The 18,080-nt window shown below is 35.3% G+C and overlaps 1 protein-coding gene across 1 annotated transcript; it reads right to left on the bottom strand.

Moving 5' to 3' along the window:
• Positions 1–6,154: 6,154 nt before the first annotated feature.
• Positions 6,155–15,672, bottom strand: fndc5b (fibronectin type III domain containing 5b). The gene is made up of 6 exons (XM_062030155.1): positions 15,550–15,672; positions 12,886–13,004; positions 11,200–11,398; positions 10,923–11,012; positions 10,712–10,856; positions 6,155–7,767 (listed from the first exon to the last, which is right to left on the bottom strand). The coding sequence occupies exons 1-5, from the start codon at positions 15,617–15,619 to the stop codon at positions 10,717–10,719; spliced, it is 618 nt and encodes a 205-aa protein (XP_061886139.1). The 5' UTR covers positions 15,620–15,672; the 3' UTR covers positions 6,155–7,767; positions 10,712–10,716.
• Positions 15,673–18,080: the final 2,408 nt, after the last annotated feature.

Below are 18,080 nucleotides of genomic sequence, written 5' to 3'. Positions count from 1 at the left end.
CATCCATCCATTTCTACTAGTTCTAGCTATTAGGCTGTTCTAGTTTTTATTTTATTTTATTTTTACTATTTATTTTACTTGTTGGGGGCAGCTATTTGTGGGTCTAGCGTTGTTGTTTTGTTTTGTTTTTAAATGCACTGTCGCACTTTGAGGTTGTTTGCGCAATGTAAAGTGCTTTTACAAATAAAATCTATCTGTGGAACGCTCCCCCTGACCACCTGAGGGCACCACAGACTGTGGATGCTTTTAAAAAAGGCTTAAAAACCCTTCTTTTAAAAAAAGCCTTTTTTTTTTAGATATATGCATACTATCCATCCATCCATTTTCTACTACTTCTAGCTATTAGGCTGTTCTAGTTTTTATTTTTACTATTTATTTTACTTGTTGGGGGCAGCCATTTGTGGTTCTAGCGTTGTTGTTTTGTTTTGTTTTTAAATGCACTGTAGCACTATGAGGTTGTTTGCTCAATGTAAAGTGCTTTTACAAATAAAATCTATCTGTGGAACGCTCTCCCTGACCACCTGAGGGAACCACAGACCGTGGATGCTTTTAAAAAAGGCTTAAAAACCCTTCTTTTAAAAAAAGCCTTTTTTAAGATATATGCATACTATCCATCCATCCATTTTCTACTAGTTCTAGCTATTAGGCGGTTCTAGTTTTTATTTTATTTTAACTATTTATTTTACTTGTTGGGGGCAGCTATTTGTGGTTCTAGCATTTTTGTTTTGTTTTGTTTTTAAATGCACTGTCGCACTTTGAGGTTGTTTGCGCAATGTAAAGTGCTTTTACAAATAAAATCTATCTGTGGAACGCTCTCCCTGACCACCTGAGGGCACCACAGACTGTGGATGCTTTTAAAAAAGGCTTAAAAACCCTTCTTTTTAAAAAAGCCTTTTTTTTTAGATATATGCATACTAGTCCCAGCTATTAGGCTGTTCTAGTTTGTATTTTTATTTATTTTTATTATCGCTTTATTATTATTTTTTAATACACTGTAGCACTTTGAGGTTGTTTGCTCAATGTAAAGTGTTTTTTTTGTGGTTTTTTTACAAATAAAATATATTATTATTAAGTGACAAAGATGTCTAAAAATAGGAAGACAAATGAAGACTTTTGCACGGGTGCCTTGTGGAGTTTGCGGGGTTGCCAGGCAACCTCCAAAACCAAATAGTTGCGTGCAGGCTTCAGAAATGAAGGATAGGCAATATGTGCACATGCAGTAATAAATGCACTTTGCAAGGGCACCGTCATGTTGAAGCGCCTTGTTTCCCCTTCACTGAACTTCTGCTCCATGAAGCTCTCAGCTATCAGACGCAAGTCATGCCAGCCTGCTTGGCCAAGTGGCTCCGCTCCAAAGCTGAAGAAGCATTTTTCACAAACTCATCCACCCGGGCTATTTTGGTTTTGTCACAAGGATAAACAAGGAGATCCGAGCCAGTGTTTAGGAATGGGACCCGTCTACTTGCTGGATCGCTGGCAGTCATCATCAGTCATTTGCATTTAATGGCCGTGTGTACAAAAGATCATGTCACTTTTTTCACACATTAGAGGCCTCCGCTCTAATTAATACCATTGCCTCAATGAATCATCCACTTGAACGCACGTTACAGCACCTCTCCAAATAGACACACCTCCAAGACTAATAATAGTCACGAGTCCACTAGAGAATTATTTATGCAAAAAATGCCTCCTCTCAAATAAACATCTATTTTATTCACCGCAGTAATAACCACTAAAGCCTCCTTGAAAATAAATGCCTCCATTTGATCCTGTATAGCAAGCGGTACCATGAGGTAGTTGCAATCCTAATGATATAAAACCACTGCAAATTACGGTACATGTCTTGTTTTCTGACATCACCATTTGTGCAAGTTAATGCCTCCTCTCAAATAGATGCCTCCTTTTCCCCCTTAAAACAAAACAAAAAGTATGCCAATAAGGAGATGTAATTATCTTTACTACCTGTGTCCCATTAGGTGTTATAGTTTGGTCACACAATACAAATAAAGGCCTCTTCTTGAATAAACACCTCCTTTTTTCCCTTGAGAAAAAATGACCAAACAATTGATACCACTTTTACTGTGTCAATATTTCTACTAAGTGCTACAGTGTGTTCACGCAGCCTCCATTCAAACAAATACCTCATTTTTTTCTCTTTAAATAAGTCAATGTAATTATATTTAGTGTAAGTTTACAGTAAGTTGGTCAAACAGTACAAATAAAGGCCTCTTCTCAAATAAACGTTTTTTTCCTTGAGAAAGAAAGGGCAAACAGGTGATGCCACCAGGTGGCTCATCTTTACTAAAGCCATATTTCCAATAAGTGTTACAGTTGGGTCACACCGCACAAATGAATGCCTCATCTCAATTAAATACCTCATTTATTTATTTTTTTTCATCCAAAAATGGTACCAATAAATAAATGCAATTCTTTTTACTCCATGTTTTCCGTAAGTGTTAACAGTTTGTTCACACAGTAAAAATACAGGCCTCCTCTCAAATAAACACCTCATTTTTTTCCTTGAGAAAGAAAGGCCAAACAGGTGATGCCACCAGGTGGCTCATCTTTACTAAAGCCATATTTCCAATAAGTGTTACAGTTGGGTCACACCGCACAAGTGAATGCCTCGTCTCAACTAAATACCTCATTTATTTATTTATTTTTTATCAAAAAAATGGTACCGATAAGTAAATGCAATTATCTTTATTCCATGTTTTCCGTAAATGTTGACAGTTTGTTCACACAGTACAAATACAGGCCTCTTTTTAAATAAACACCGCATTATTTTCCATCCCGGGAGATAAAGTGGTGCAATTAAGCGCTACCGTTCGACACGGTAAAAAAAGGCCTCCTTGTTCCCCTCAGGAAAAAGTAATTACGTCCGAGAGAGCAACATTTCTAAGTCGCCACAACAGATGGTGACAGAACAAATAAAGGCCTCCTTTCAAATTGACACCGTCTTCAAATAAAATTTTTTTTTCCTGCCTTGGAAAAAACCCAACACTTCTTACCTTCAATAACATTACTCTTAAGTCCGTTTCTGATAAGTAGCACAGTTCACTTTGACGGCACAGTAGAAATGACCACCTCCTCTCCAATGGACGCCTCCTTAAAATAAACCGCAGTAATTTAAAACGGTTTCCTTCCAAAGTAAACACAAATAGGCAAAAATAGAGCACTGAAAATGTTTATTTATGAATAATACATATTTATTACATACTTGACAGCTTGTAAGTGTATTCATTGATAAAGAACCTGGCCTTGATAAAAGGTAATATGCAGTTTATTGTTAACTGGATGACTAGTTAACGTGCCAATTAGGGATGCACGATAACGGAAGTTTGAACCGATTTATTGACGTTTACAACCGATATTTATGTGTATATATATTACACACGATTTTGTGAGAAGAAATTAATTTACACTTTTGCCCAAAATGTATACACTCTAACAAAAATACATGCAAGATAAAGTCAACTGATATTTGTTTACCTAAATATAATTAGAGTACAAATACACTTCCTACGATAATTCTAACCCATGCAAACAATTAGAATCATTTTTTTTCAAACGGTCGGCCCTTATCAAACGCTTCCTCATCAGTCCTGTGGCTTTATGCTTGCTGCGGTCGCCGCTAATAACACCAAGTCTCGGCTTAGCAGCTTCGTACTGCTTCCATAAATCTTCACGTCAATCACTTTTTTAAGGTGACTCATCGTGCTTTTCTCTGTACGCACGCAGTATCATGACATCACAAATATGCGACCATACTGTCGAGGACTCCAAGTCCTGGGGTCACGATGGAATTCAGCGTTAATTCTTGAGTCAAAACATATTTTAAATATTGATTATCATTTAAAATAATTAATAATAATTAAAAAAAAAAATCTGGTTGTATAGAGAGATGGCCTGAAGACGTGTTTTTACAAATATTTTTATTAAAAAATAAAATAAATTAAAAAAACATCTAAAAATGAAACAATTGTGGTTGTCGGGAGAGGGCCTAAAAACATATTTTAAAAAATTGATTCTTATTACAAAATAAAATACAATAATCTGGTTGCATAGAGATGGCTTGCAGGTGTATTCTTTCAAATTGAATCTTATTAAAAAATAATAAATCAATAAAACAACTCTGGTTACTTGGAGACAGCCTAAAAACATATTTAAAAAAATTGATTCTTTACTAAAAAAATTAAAAAATAAATTCTGGTTGCTTGGTGATGGCCTAAAAACATATTTTTAAAAATGGATTCTTACTAAAAAAAATTAACAAATAAATTCTGGTTGCTTGGTGATGGCCTAAAAACATATTTTTAAAAATGGATTCTTACTAAAAAAAATTAACAAATACATTCTGGTTGCTTGGTGATGGCCTAAAAACATATTTTTAAAAATGGATTCTTACTAAAAAAAATTTACAAATAAATTCAGGTTGCTTGGTGATGGCCTAAAAACCTATTTTTAAACATGGATTTTTACTAAAAAAAATTAACAAATAAATTCTGGTTGCTTGGTGATGGCCTAAAAACATATTTTTAAAAATGGATTCTTACTAAAAAAAAAATTACAAATAAATTCTGGTTGCTTGGTGATGGCCTAAAAACATATTTTTAAAAATGGATTCTTACTAAAAAAAATTAACAAATAAATTATGGTTGCTTGGTGATGGCCTAAAAACATATTTTTAAAAATGGATTCTTACTAAAAAAAAATTAACAAATAAATTCTGGTTGCTTGGTGATGGCCTAAAAACATATTTTTTAAAATTGATTTTTACTATAAAAAAATTAACAAATAAATTCTGGTTGCTTGGTGATGGCCTAAAAACATATTTTTAAAAATGGATTCTTACTAAAAAAAAATTAACAAATAAATTCTGGTTGCTTGGTGATGGCCTAAAAACATATTTTTAAAAATGGATTCTTACTAAAAAAAATTAACAAATACATTCTGGTTGCTTGGTGATGGCCTAAAAACTTATTTTTAAAAATGGATTTTTACTAAAAAAAATTAACAAATAAATTCTGGTTGCTTGGTGATGGCCTAAAAACATATTTTTAAAAATTGATTTTTACTAAAAAAAAATTAACAAATAAATTCTGGTTGCTTGGTGATGGCCTAAAAACATATTTTTAAAAATGGATTCTTACTAAAAAAAATTAACAAATAAATTCTGGTTGCTTGGTGATGGCCTAAAAACATATTTTTAAAAATGGATTTTTACTAAAAAAAATTAACAAATAAATTCTGGTTGCTTGGTGATGGCCTAAAAACTTATTTTTAAAAATGGATTTTTACTAAAAAAAATTAACAAATAAATTCTGGTTGCTTGGTGATGGCCTAAAAACATATTTTTAAAAATGGATTCTTACTAAAAAAATTAACAAATAAATTCTGGTTGCTTGGTGATGGCCTAAAAACATATTTTTAAAAATGGATTCTTACTAAAAAATATTAACAAATAAATTCTGGTTGCTTGGTGATGGCCTAAAAACATATTTTTAAAAATGGATTCTTACTAAAAAAAATTAACAAATAAATTCTGGTTGCTTGGTGATGGCCTAAAAACATATTTTTAAAAATGGATTTTTACAAAAAAAAAATTAACAAATAAATTCTGGTTGCTTGGTGATGGCCTAAAAACATATTTTTAAAAATTGATTCTTACTAAAAAAAATTAACAAATACATTCTGGTTGCTTGGTGATGGCCTAAAAACATATTTTTAAAAATGGATTCTTACTAAAAAAATTAACAAATACATTCTGGTTGCTCGGTGATGGCCTAAAAACATATTTTAAAAAATTTATTCTTTACTAAAAAAATAAAAAAATAAATTCTGGTTGCTTGGTGATGGCCTAAAAACATATTTTTAAAAATGGATTTTTACTAAAAAAAATTAACAAATACATTCTGGTTGCTTGGTGATGGCCTAAAAACATATTTTTAAAAATGGATTTGTACTAAAAAAAATTAACAAATAAATTCTGGTTGCTTGGTGATGGCCTAAAAACATATTTTTAAAAATGGATTTTTACTAAAAAAAATTAACAAATAAATTCTGGTTGCTTGGTGATGGCCTAAAAACATATTTTTAAAAATTGATTTTTACTAAAAAAAATTAACAAATAAATTCTGGTTGCTTGGTGATGGCCTAAAAACATATTTTAAAAAATGGATTCTTACTAAAAAAAAATTAACAAATAAATTCTGGTTGCTTGGTGATGGCCTAAAAACATATTTTTAAAAATGGATTTTTACTTTAAAAAAAAAATTAAAAAAATAATTCTGGTTGCATGGAGATGGCCTAAATACGTAATAGTAAAAATGGATTGCTATTAAAAAAGAAATTATTTAATTCTAGTTGCAAGGAGATGCCCTAAAAACGTATTTAAAAAAATAAATGTTTTAATTCTTGTTTTTTTAAATTAATTCTTAATAATAAAACTAATGCAATAAAAAAAGAATTCTGGTGGCAGAGAGATGGCCTATAAATGTTCTTATAAAAATGTATTTTTATTTGAAAAAAATAAATAACAATTTTGATAACTATGAATCGATGAAGAATCGGGATGAAGTAGAATCGCGATTGAAATAAAACATTTAATTTAGTTATTTTTAAATGGATTTTTAAAAATTGTGAATTGATTTAGAATCAGGATGAATAAGAATCGCGGTTCGGATGTGAATCGACTTTTTTGTGCACCCCTACAAGCCACAATAGAGACGACGACATACATGGAGACAAAAATACTTCATTTTTATCGGTTGTTTTTTCATTATGGGAATGTTGGATGTGACGTCGTAATTATCGCTTGTTGATGACATCGTGCATCCCTAACACAAACACTGCATCATTGTGACAGTGAAGAACATTGTGAGGCCAGAACAAATCCAAATGAGGCAGAAAAGCGCTGATGTGAAGGCCAGAGAAAGGCGGCTAATGGCGCTCTGAGGGCGTCTATAACGAGAGACGGGGGAGTGGAGATAAATGCCAGGACAAAGGTGGAAGGAGATGGCGGGAAAGAGAGGAAGTGAGGGAGCACCACAAGATCATCCTGCATGTGTGGTTGAAGCAAGTCATGTTTATGTTGGAGGGCAAATATATGTAGCATTGGAGCTCATGCAGGTGTACCTAATCAAGTGGCCAACTGAAGATAACAGCACAATGACAACGTTGGTTTTCCACCTGCATGATGTTAATAAATGGGACTTGCACAGGTATGACACAAGTCTTTTTTTCGGAATATTTTTTGGTATAGAGTGGACTTTTCTTCATGTCTTAAAGTACATTTGGTTTCACAGAGTAGTCATACATAAATAAAGATAGCATAGTATTTGTTTTTATATATTAAAAAAAAAAATCATGACATCAGCAGTGCTGCAATGTTTTAAAAAAAAAGACACTCTTGGACATTTTTTGTGCATCTTTGCGTCGATTTGAGTCTTTTTTTTAAATTTTTTTTACCCCATCCGGAAAGAAACCGAAGTGGAACCCTGTCCATAATCGTGCATCGTTCCCGTGCATACACTGTAGGTGTTATCTGTGCGCCGATCCAGTGTGGACCTCAAATTGAACTCGTTTAAAAAAAAAAGCTTTCCTGGGAATGTGCCGTGTGGTATGAGAGCGCCATCTGGCTGGTGGGAGGAAAATGGCAACTTTTTATTCCTCCAACATCAGTATGCTTATTTTTAAAAGTTCTTCATTGTTATCATTGCCTTTTTATTCCCCAACATTTGTGGCTGCAAAATTGTCTCTCAGGGTCTGAAATAGAAGAAAAATCAAACATTTCTTTTTTTTTATCTTATTCATCCTGTAAACACCAAGGAATATTGGATTTTAGCCAATGAGGCTCCATCACAATTTGATCGATTTGCATGTAAAATCTTTGCTATCAATTAAAGGGCACTTGGTATGAAATTTGACTGCAAACATATGCCAAGCGCCTTCCTGCTCCGTCACTGGTAAGAATATAATGGCGTATTTTACCGGACATCTTCAGCGTTTAGTGCTGGGTTTGCAAACACTTGTACTTGTAATCAAATACCGGCTGACAAATATGCCATTTTTAATTATGTTCAATTTTGCACAAAAAAAAAGAAGTTTTCGGACAAAACAGGCATTAAAAAAAAAAATCAAGTTGATTTTGAAAAGTCTAAAGATCGTTTCACATCAATAAAAGTGTGAAAATATATATTTTTTTGTGATGGGACGGGCCTTAAAATAAAATTCTGCTTTGGCCTCAATTTGGGAGCGAGCAGCTACACAACAGCTAAGCACACGAGCTCCACAAACGTAATAATCAAACAATTATGCGGCGTAAAACCGCACATTTTTCAATATCAAATAATCATAGTTGCACATTACTTAAGTCTCCAGTAACAAACGTGTCCGCGCCATTCAGCTTAACTAATTACTGTAGCCCCCCAAAAAAACAATTACCACTCCGCTTCAACTTAAAGACAGCATAGGTCCATTCCAGATGGTTAATAATAAGTAGGTTAGTGTTTTTCATGCCTACCATTGTTTATTTTGTTTTCACATTCCACGCCACAAAAATAATAAAAGTGTGTATTTGCGCTGATATCGAATCGGATCAATACAAGTATCGATCAATAGTCACGGCTCCAATGTCGGTATCACATCGGACACCTCTAATATATGCATAATAGTGCAATCTTTTTAACGTAATAACTTGTAAAATACATATGTATTATTTTTACGCGCGATTGCCTTTTTTTTAATATATATATATATATTTTTTTTTTACGTGACTAAAATACATTTTAACGTATTTAATCCCAACATGTATTTTTTTAACCGTGTTTTTCATGCCTACCATTCTTCTCTGTTTTCACATTCTACGCCACAAAAATAATAAAAGTGTGTATTTGCGCTGATATCGAATCGGATCAATACAAGTATCGATCAATAGTCACGGCTCCAATATCGGTATCCGATCGGACACCCCTAATATATGCATAATAATGCATTATTCTTAACGTAATCACTTGTAAAATTCATATATATTATTTTTACGCGCGATTGCCTTTTTAAAAAAATTATTTTTTTTTTTTACGTGACTAAAATACATTAACGTATTTCGTCCCAACATGTATTTTTTTAACCGTGTTTTTCATGCCAACCATTCTTCTCTGTTTTCACATTCCACGCCACAAAAATAATAAAAGTGTGTATTTGCGCTGATATCGAATCTGATCAATACAAGTATCGATCAATAGTCAAGGCTCCAATATCGGTATCATATCGGACACCCTAATATATGCATAATAATGCATTATTTTTAACGTAATCACTTGTAAAATTCATATGTATTATTTTTACGCGCGATTGCCTTTTTTAAAAAAAATTTTTTTTTTTTTTTTACGTGACTAAAATACATTTTAACGTATTTAATCCCAACATGTATTTTTTTAACCGTGTTTTTCATGCCTACCATTCTTCTCTGTTTTCACATTCCACGCCACAAAAATAATAAAAGTGTGTATTTGCGCTGATATCGAATCTGATCAATACAAGTATCGATCAATAGTAAGGCTCCAATATCGGTATCACATCGGACACCCCTAATATATGCATAATAGTGCATTCTTTTTAACGTAATAACTTGTAAAATTCATATGTATTATTTTTACGCACGATTGCCTTTTAAAAAAAATTATTATTATTATTTTTTTACGTGACTAAAATACATTTTAACGTATTTCATCCCAACATGTATTTTTTTAACCGTGTCTTTCATGCCAACCATTGTTCTCTGTTTTCACATTCCACGCCACAAAAATAATAAAAGTGTGTATTTGCGCTGATATCAAATCTGATCAATACAAGTATCGATCAATAGTCACGGCTCCAATATCGGTATCATATCGGACACCCCTAATATATGCATAATAATGCATTATTTTTAACATAATCACTTGTAAAATTCATATGTATTATTTTTACGCACGATTGCCTTTTAAAAAAAGTTTTTTTTTTTTTTTTTCCGTGACTAAAACACATTTTAACGTATTTAATCCCAACATGTATTTTTTTAACCGTGTTTTTCATGCCTACCATTCTTCTCTGTTTTCACATTCCACGCCACAAAAATAATAAAAGTGTGTATTTGCGCTGATATCGAATCGGATCAATACAAGTATCGATCAATAGTCACGGCTCCAATATCGGTATCACATCGGACACCCCTCATATATGCATAATAATGCATTATTTTTAACGTAATAACTTGTAAAATACATATGTATTATTTTTACGCGCGATTGCCTTTTTAAAAACTATCTTTTTTTTTTTTACGTGACTAAAATACATTTGAACGTATTTAATCCCAACATGTATTTTTTTAACCGTGTTTTTCATGCCTACCATTCTTCTCTGTTTTCACATTCCACGCCACAAAAATAATAAAAGTGTGTATTTGCGCTGATATCGAATCTGATCAATACAAGTATCGATCAATAGTCACGGCTCCAATATCGGTATCATATCGGACACCCCTAATATATGCATAATAATGCATTCTTTTTAACGTAATAACTTGTAAAATACATATGTATTATTTTTACGCGCGATTGCCTTTTTTTAAATTAATTTTTAATTTTTTTACGTGACTAAAATACATTTTAACGTATTTCATCCCAACATGTATTTTTGTAACCATCAGGGAAGGAAAAAAATGAGGCACCTGTCCTACAGGTTGCTGCGGAGGAGCCCCCCCTGCGGGTGCTCGGGAGTACTGCACTCCGAGGAGTTCTTGGCTTTGTCTTTGTTGTTGTTGGGCTCGTTGTCCTTGATGATGTCATACTGGCGGCAGAAGAGCGCGATCACGCCTGCGAGGCCACACGGCGAGCGTGAGTAAAGGACGACGTCATCCTGACGGTGACGGAGGACGTTACCTGCCCACATGACCAGGACCACGGCGATGATGATGGCCTCGCCGGCTCGCAGCTGCGCCGCCTGGCCCACTTCCTCCATCGTGACCTCGTCTGGCGAGAGAAAACACAAGCGGCGATCTCAAGGTCGCGGCGGACACCTGCTGGTTGTTCCCACAGGAAGTGACATAATGGATGCGGAGCCTTCAGGGTTTGGTGTCGCGTCGAACTGGGTCAGGCCGGATAAAATAGGAAGCGTCCAAGTAGGACGACAACGCTGCAATGCATTGTGGGCCATTACCTGGATTCTTGGACGCCAGCTTCTCGGACTCTTTGAGGGTTCTGAAGAGGACCGGGTCACTAGGCGGACTGCTGCCCCCCATGCTGAGGCTCTGCACCTGGACCATGTACTGGGTGTCCTGGTCCAGACCCCACAGAGCACAGGAGCGAGTGGTGGTGTTGACTTCCTGGATCAACCTCCGCGTACGCACCTCCTTCTTCTGCACACACCACACTGGCTCTTCATCTCCCGCCATTATCATGCCCTCAGGGCCACTTTAAATGAAGTAGTGGACCACATTGAATGATGTGACAGGCCACTTTAAATGATGTGGTAGATCACATTGAATGATGTGACAGGCCACATTAAATGATGTGGTGGGCCACTTTAATGATGTGACAGGCCACAATAAATGATGTGGTGGACCACATTAAATGATGTGACAGGTCACATTAAATGAAGTGGTGGACCACATTGCATGACGTGACAGGTCACGTTAAATGAAGTGGTGGACCACATTGAATGATGTGACAGGCCACAATAATGAAGTGGTGGACCACATTGAATGATGTGACAGGCCACATTAAATGAATTGATGGGCCACATTTAAAGGATGTGACAGGCCACAATAAATGATGTGGTGGACCACATTGAATGATGTGACAGGCCACTTTAAATGAAGTGGTGGACCACATTGAATGATGTGACAGGTCACATTAAATGAAGTGGTGGACCATATTGAATGATGTGACAGGTCACATTAAATGAAGTGGTGGACCACATTGAATGATGTGACAGGCCACAATAAATGATGTGGTGGACCACATTAAATGATGTGACAGGTCACATTAAATGAAGTGGTGGACCACATTGAATGATGTGACAGGTCACATTAAATGAAGTGGTGGACCACATTGAATGATGTGACAGGCCACATTAAATGAAGTGGTGGACCACATTGATTGATGTGACAGGTCACATTAAATGAAGTGGTGGACCACATTGAATGATATGACAGGTCACATTAAATGAAGTGGTGGACCACATTGAATGATGTGACAGGTCACATTAAATGAAGTGGTGGACCACATTGAATGATGTGACAGGTCACATTAAATGAAGTGGTGGACCACAATGAATGATGTGACAGGTCACATTAAATGAAGTGGTGGACCACATTGAATGATGTGGGAGACCACTTTGAAAGACTTGACGGGCCACTTAAAACTATGTGTTGGGCCACATTGAATGATGTGACAGGCCACATTAAATGAAGTGGTGGACCACATTGAATGATGTGACAGGTCACATTAAATGAAGTGATGGACCACATTGAATGATGTGACAGGCCACATTAAATGAAGTGATGGACCACAATGAATGATGTGACAGGCCACAATAAATGATGTGGTGGACCACAGTGAATGATGTGACAGGCCACATTAAATGAAGTGGTGGACCACATTGAATGATGTGGGAGACCACATTGAATGATGTGACAGGCCACTTTGAATGATGTGACAGACCACATTCAATTGTGAATTTGAAATATTTACAAGGTCGTAAACAATTTATTTACGCCCTAACTATGAAAATGTAATATTTATTCATATTTGTTATGAAGATTTGTTTTATCCATGATAACTGCGGGTCCCTGAAGGCCACACCAGCTGCATTCAGGTGCTCTCGGTGAAGCGCTACACGCACCTGTTGGGTGATGGCGAAGCCGATGACGGGGTCTCCCTCCAGGGTGTCCCATGTGACCACCGCAGAGTTCACCTCGATCTCCTTCACGCTCACATTGACAGGAGGCGACAGCACAGAGTCTGACATGTGGACATATTGTCATGTTTTACACCAGCTTTTTACTGTCACACACACCAGCTTTTTATTGTCACACACACCATCTTTTTAGCATGTGTTGGATATTGTCATGTTTCACACCATCTTTTTACTGTCACACACACCATCTTTTTATTGTCACACACACCATCTTTTTAGCATGTGTTGAATATTGTCATGTTTCACACCAGCTTTTTATTGTCACACACACCATCTTTTTAGCATGTGTTGAATATTGTCATGTTTCATATCATCTTTTTAGCATGTGTTGAATATTGTCATGTTTCATATCAACCACACACATCATCTGACTTCAGACTGAATATACATCTCTGTTTATGATCCCTTTTCATAATATTTGATAGTCTGTCGTCATGACGACCGCATCATGCTCTGTTCATATTCATATTCATATGAGGAGCAAGTCAATTGACGGACAGGAAATACGTATTTCTTGTATTATAATGACTACCTAATATTTATGCATTACCAGCTCTATATTTTTTGTAAAATCATCAATTTTTAGTAATATTTAAATGATTAGAACACAAGTTCTATATTTTTATAAAAGCATGATTTGTAATATTCCAACTTTTATATGATGCATCCTATTTTCATTTGAATGTTTTATTTGCGCTGAATGTTGTTCTCTCGGCCGTGACGATAAAATCACAATCTATTTTTCTAGAATGCAAAACTAACCATTTATTGAAATATATGTCGATTTGTTCTTGTCATATTAGGGATTTATTTTCATAACATTTGGATTTTTTTTTCTTACAATATTACAAAATTGTACTTGTAAAAATTTTTTACGTAATACTATGGCTTTAATGTGGATGACTTAAATTTTATTTTCATAATCATTCATTTTAAAATTAAGAAAATGACACATTTTGTACTCATAAAATTTAGATTTTTTTGCAATATCTCAAAGGTAAAATCTAGATTGTATTTTCTTAATTATATTGTTTTTTTCAGTATGTAAAACTGTGACTTGTTTCAAATAAAATTACATGTATGTTTTTTAATACTGTATTCCTAATGTATTTTGTGATAATCCAATGATTTTATTATAACATGTCAACTACGATTTATTCAAATATAATTAAATACTTCTTGTAATATTATACATTTATTTTGTAAAAATATTTTTGTGGAACATTACGACTTATTATCACGTAAGATATTGAATTTATCTTCATAATAATTAAATTCTGTTTTTAAAATGTTAAAATTCCACGTTATTCAAATTAAAATCACATGCATTTTTGTAATATTAGGGATTTTTTCTCATATAATTGTTATTTGTTTCTTGCAAATTGTATGACTTTATTTGTGATTATACAACATTTTTTCAATCATAAAATTATGATTTCAAAACCATTTTACTTGTAAAATTACATCATTTTTATCCTCATAAAATCTAGATTTTTTTTGTGCAACATTACGATTTTTTGTCTTTGAAACATTTGTATTTTTATAATAATTATATTTTGCTTGTTCAAATAAAATTACATGTTTTGTTGTAATATTAGGCCTTTTTCACCCTCATAGAGTTATGATTTGTTTCTTGTACAATTATGACATAGTTGTGTGATAACACTTTTGTACTTTATTTCTTAAATGCATTACTACAGCTTTATTCAAATACAACTAAAACCTTTTTTCTGTAATTTTAGTGATGATAACCTCCACTTTTTCAAATGGAGGAGAAAAAAAGTCCTCCTTTCTGTCCAATACCACATGAAAGTGTCCAGCTTCCATACTCCTTTTTATACACTTTACAAGAAATACATTGGCGCCAAAATCCCTAGCTTGCTAGCTTCTGCGTGCGAGTTTAATGAGACTCTTATTTTGTTAGCACAGGCAGGATGAAGCAGGGCTTTTATTGTGAAGACAGGAACTGTGCAGTCGGTCTTTAGAGTTTTGACAGCAGGTACGGCGCGAGAGTCTGTTGAAATAAAAAGTGTTTCTCACCTTCGTGTCGGTCGTTTTTTCTTAATAATGATCTGGCAGCAGCCAGATCATTACAATGAATTGAACAATTATAGCTTGATCCAAATAAAATAAATGTTTTGACCTCATAATATTAAGACAAGATGTCATTATTATCACAATATTAAGTCGTCCTCTTGACTCTTTACCTTTTTCTTCTTGCGACACCTCAACTTTATGACGACTTTTTCGTTTTGGCAGTGCCGCTTGCGACCACTAGGGGGGGCAACTTTGCATAAAAACCTGCTGATTGCCAAGAAAAGCTGTCACATATTTTTCATTTCGGAGACATTTTCCACATTTAACTTCCGGCAAATCTGGAATTGTGCGCGCGCCTTTTCACATTTTCACGATCTTACGCTGAAGTTTGCACGAAATTAAACGAGAGACTTTATCTAGACCGCGGCCTTAAGGTAAATAATGCACATGGCAACACGTGTAGTGTGTGTGTGTGTGTGTGTGTGTGTGTGTGTGTGTGTGTGTGTGTGTGTGTGTGTGTGTGTGTGTGTGTGTGTGTGTGTGTGTACTCACCAGCCCTAACGGTGGCCACGGAGAAGAAGAAGCCCGTCAGGATGACAAACAGCCGCCGAGAAGGAAGCATCCTCTCCTCCACCTCCTCCTTCCTCTCCTCCACCTCCGTCCTCGCCTCCTCGCCCGCCGCCTCCTAGCGCAGCTCTGCACGCCGCGTGGCCCGTGTAGCGCGACCCCCGCGGGAGGCACGCATCGTCCCGAGCTCGGCGTGTTTGTGGCGGACTCGCCGCAGCGGAAGAGTAACGAGGTGCACGGGAGAGGAGGAGGAGGAGGAGGAGGAGGAGGAGGAGGAGGAGGAGGGTGAAGGTGGCGAGGAGGAGAAAGGAGGAGGAGTTACGGTGGCAGGTAAAGATGGAGCGTAAAAGTGACGCAGGGGCGCTCGCTTTTTTTCCGCCGTCGCTTTTGTCTGTGGACGAAAGAGCAGAACAAGTCTGGTGTTAGTCGTCTTCTTGGAGCGCACTACTGAGGCGCAACAGCAGAGGCGCTGCTGAGTCAATAATATTGATAACAACGACCTGATTGCCTTTTATTGTTCCACGTTCTGAGATATGATCAATACTTTATTAAATATATTATATAGGGTTGTCCCGATACCGGCACCAAAATATATTTGGATACTTTTCGAAATAAAGGGGACCCGAAAAAATGGCATTATTGTCTTTATTTGAACTAACAAAATAATAGTTTGTAGTAGAAAGAGTCGCAGGTGTCTTCAACAGGAAGAGAACTGCTCAGGTGACGTCACAATATTTCTTGAAATATTGTAAAACATTTACAAATTAAAATGAAAAAGATCCACATAATTAAACACACAAATAATATATAAAGTATAATGTTTGTTCTGCCAATAAAGTGTATTGTGTGTCTATTCTAGGGTTGTCTCGATTCCAATATTTTGGCGCCGGTGCCAAAATGCATTTCGATACTTTGATACTTTTCTAAATAAAGGGGACCACAAAAAATGTCATTATTGTCTTTTATTTGAACAAAAAATATTAGGGTACATGAAACATATGTTTATTATTGTCATTTAGTCCTTAAATAAAATAGACAACTTGTCTTTTAGTAGTAAGTAAACAAACAAAGACTCCTAATTAGTCTGCTGACGTATGCAGTAACATATTGTGTCATTTATACACCTATTATTTTCTACACATTATGAGGGACAAACTGTAAAAAAATGGATTATTAATCCACTTGTTCATTTATCTGCTTATTTTCTGTTTGAACATGTTCTATCTACACTTCTGTTCAAATGTAATAATCACTTATTCTTCTCTTCTTTGATACTTGACATTAGTTTTGGATGATACCACACATTTAGGTGTCGATCTGATACCAAGTAGTTACAGGATCATACATTGGTCATATTCAAAGTCCTCATGTGTCCAGGGACATATTTACTGGGGTTATAAACATAATATGAATAAAAAAATAAAACAAATTTTTGTGATGATAAAAAATATCGATGTAATCGTAGTAGTATCGACTAGATACGCTCTTGTACTTGGTATCATTACAGTGGATGTCAGGTGTAGATCCACCCATGGTGTTTGTTTACATTGTGACGGCGGTGAGCTATTGTATCCTCCTACGGTGTGTAGTGAAGCATGTTTAGCTATTCATCATCCTCCAGTGATAATAATACTTGTAAAAAAACATATTTTATTTGTCACCATGGAGACGAGGATTAGTGATTTAGAAGTAGCTAAAACACTGTGTATGGATGTTAGCCGCTAGCTAGCTAGCCATGTCTTAAAGCAGCTCTTCCTGAGGGTGTTTCAGTGTTATAACTTCACCTTTATCTTTACTTTTTACACCAAAATGCGTCCGTTCTCCCTTTTCTGTCTACACACTGTGTCTGCTTGTAAGTACTCTGTGAGTGTGCGCTGCCCAACATGCTCCTCTGCTGGTAAAACCAGCAATGCCATGACGTGACAACAACAGGGGGGCGGGAGACCAGTACTTTTTAGAGGCAGTATAGTACGGAATATGATTGATTACTATACTAGTACCGGTACACCGTACAACCCTACATTGAAATATTGAGTTTTCATATCAATGATAAGGCGGTAAAAGTTAATGTGTGCGATTATTTAGCAAAAAAACTACGTATAAATGCAATTTATGTTGCAATAAAATGTCAATAAATGAATGACAAGGTGCTTCTAATGACATTTTGACCCCGACACATTCCTAGCCCCTTCCTGCTTCGTCACTGGTTTAAAAAAAATAATGGGCAAATTTCCCTCGTTAGTGCTGGTGTTGTAAGGGCAGACATTCCGGGTTCGATTCCCGGTCAGAGTCGAGTCAGGAACGTCTGCTACTTTATGTTTTTATTGTGATTACTTTTGCACAGGGAAAAAGAGTAAGTAGTGCAAAACACGCATCGAGTGAAATTCAAGTTTAAAAATATTTTTACAAATTCGCATCAATGAAAGAAAATGGCGTTTGTGTCAAAAATATTTCCAAATTTAAATCACGCAAACAATTCATTTATTTGAATTTAAAGTGTCATCCATCTGATTTAA

This window comes from Entelurus aequoreus, linkage group LG20 (genome assembly GCF_033978785.1).
Source record: "Entelurus aequoreus isolate RoL-2023_Sb linkage group LG20, RoL_Eaeq_v1.1, whole genome shotgun sequence".
In the NCBI taxonomy this organism is placed as follows: Eukaryota; Metazoa; Chordata; class Actinopteri; order Syngnathiformes; family Syngnathidae; genus Entelurus; species Entelurus aequoreus.
Note: the sequence above shows the minus strand (reverse complement) of the source record. Positions and strands in the feature narration are given on the sequence as shown.

What these genes read in the sequence shown, in the direction of transcription:
- fndc5b (XM_062030155.1), bottom strand. Translation starts at nt 15,619, where the DNA reads ATGCTTCCTTCTCGGCGGCTGTTTGTCATCCTGACGGGCTTCTTCTTC. An exon ending in CGTGGCCACCGTTAGGGCTG is followed by an intron (nt 13,005 to 15,549) that starts GTGAGTACACAC and finishes TCCACATGTCAG; the next exon opens with ACTCTGTGCTGTCGCCTCCT. An exon ending in GCTGGCGTCCAAGAATCCAG is followed by an intron (nt 11,013 to 11,199) that starts GTAATGGCCCAC and finishes TTCTCTCGCCAG; the next exon opens with ACGAGGTCACGATGGAGGAA.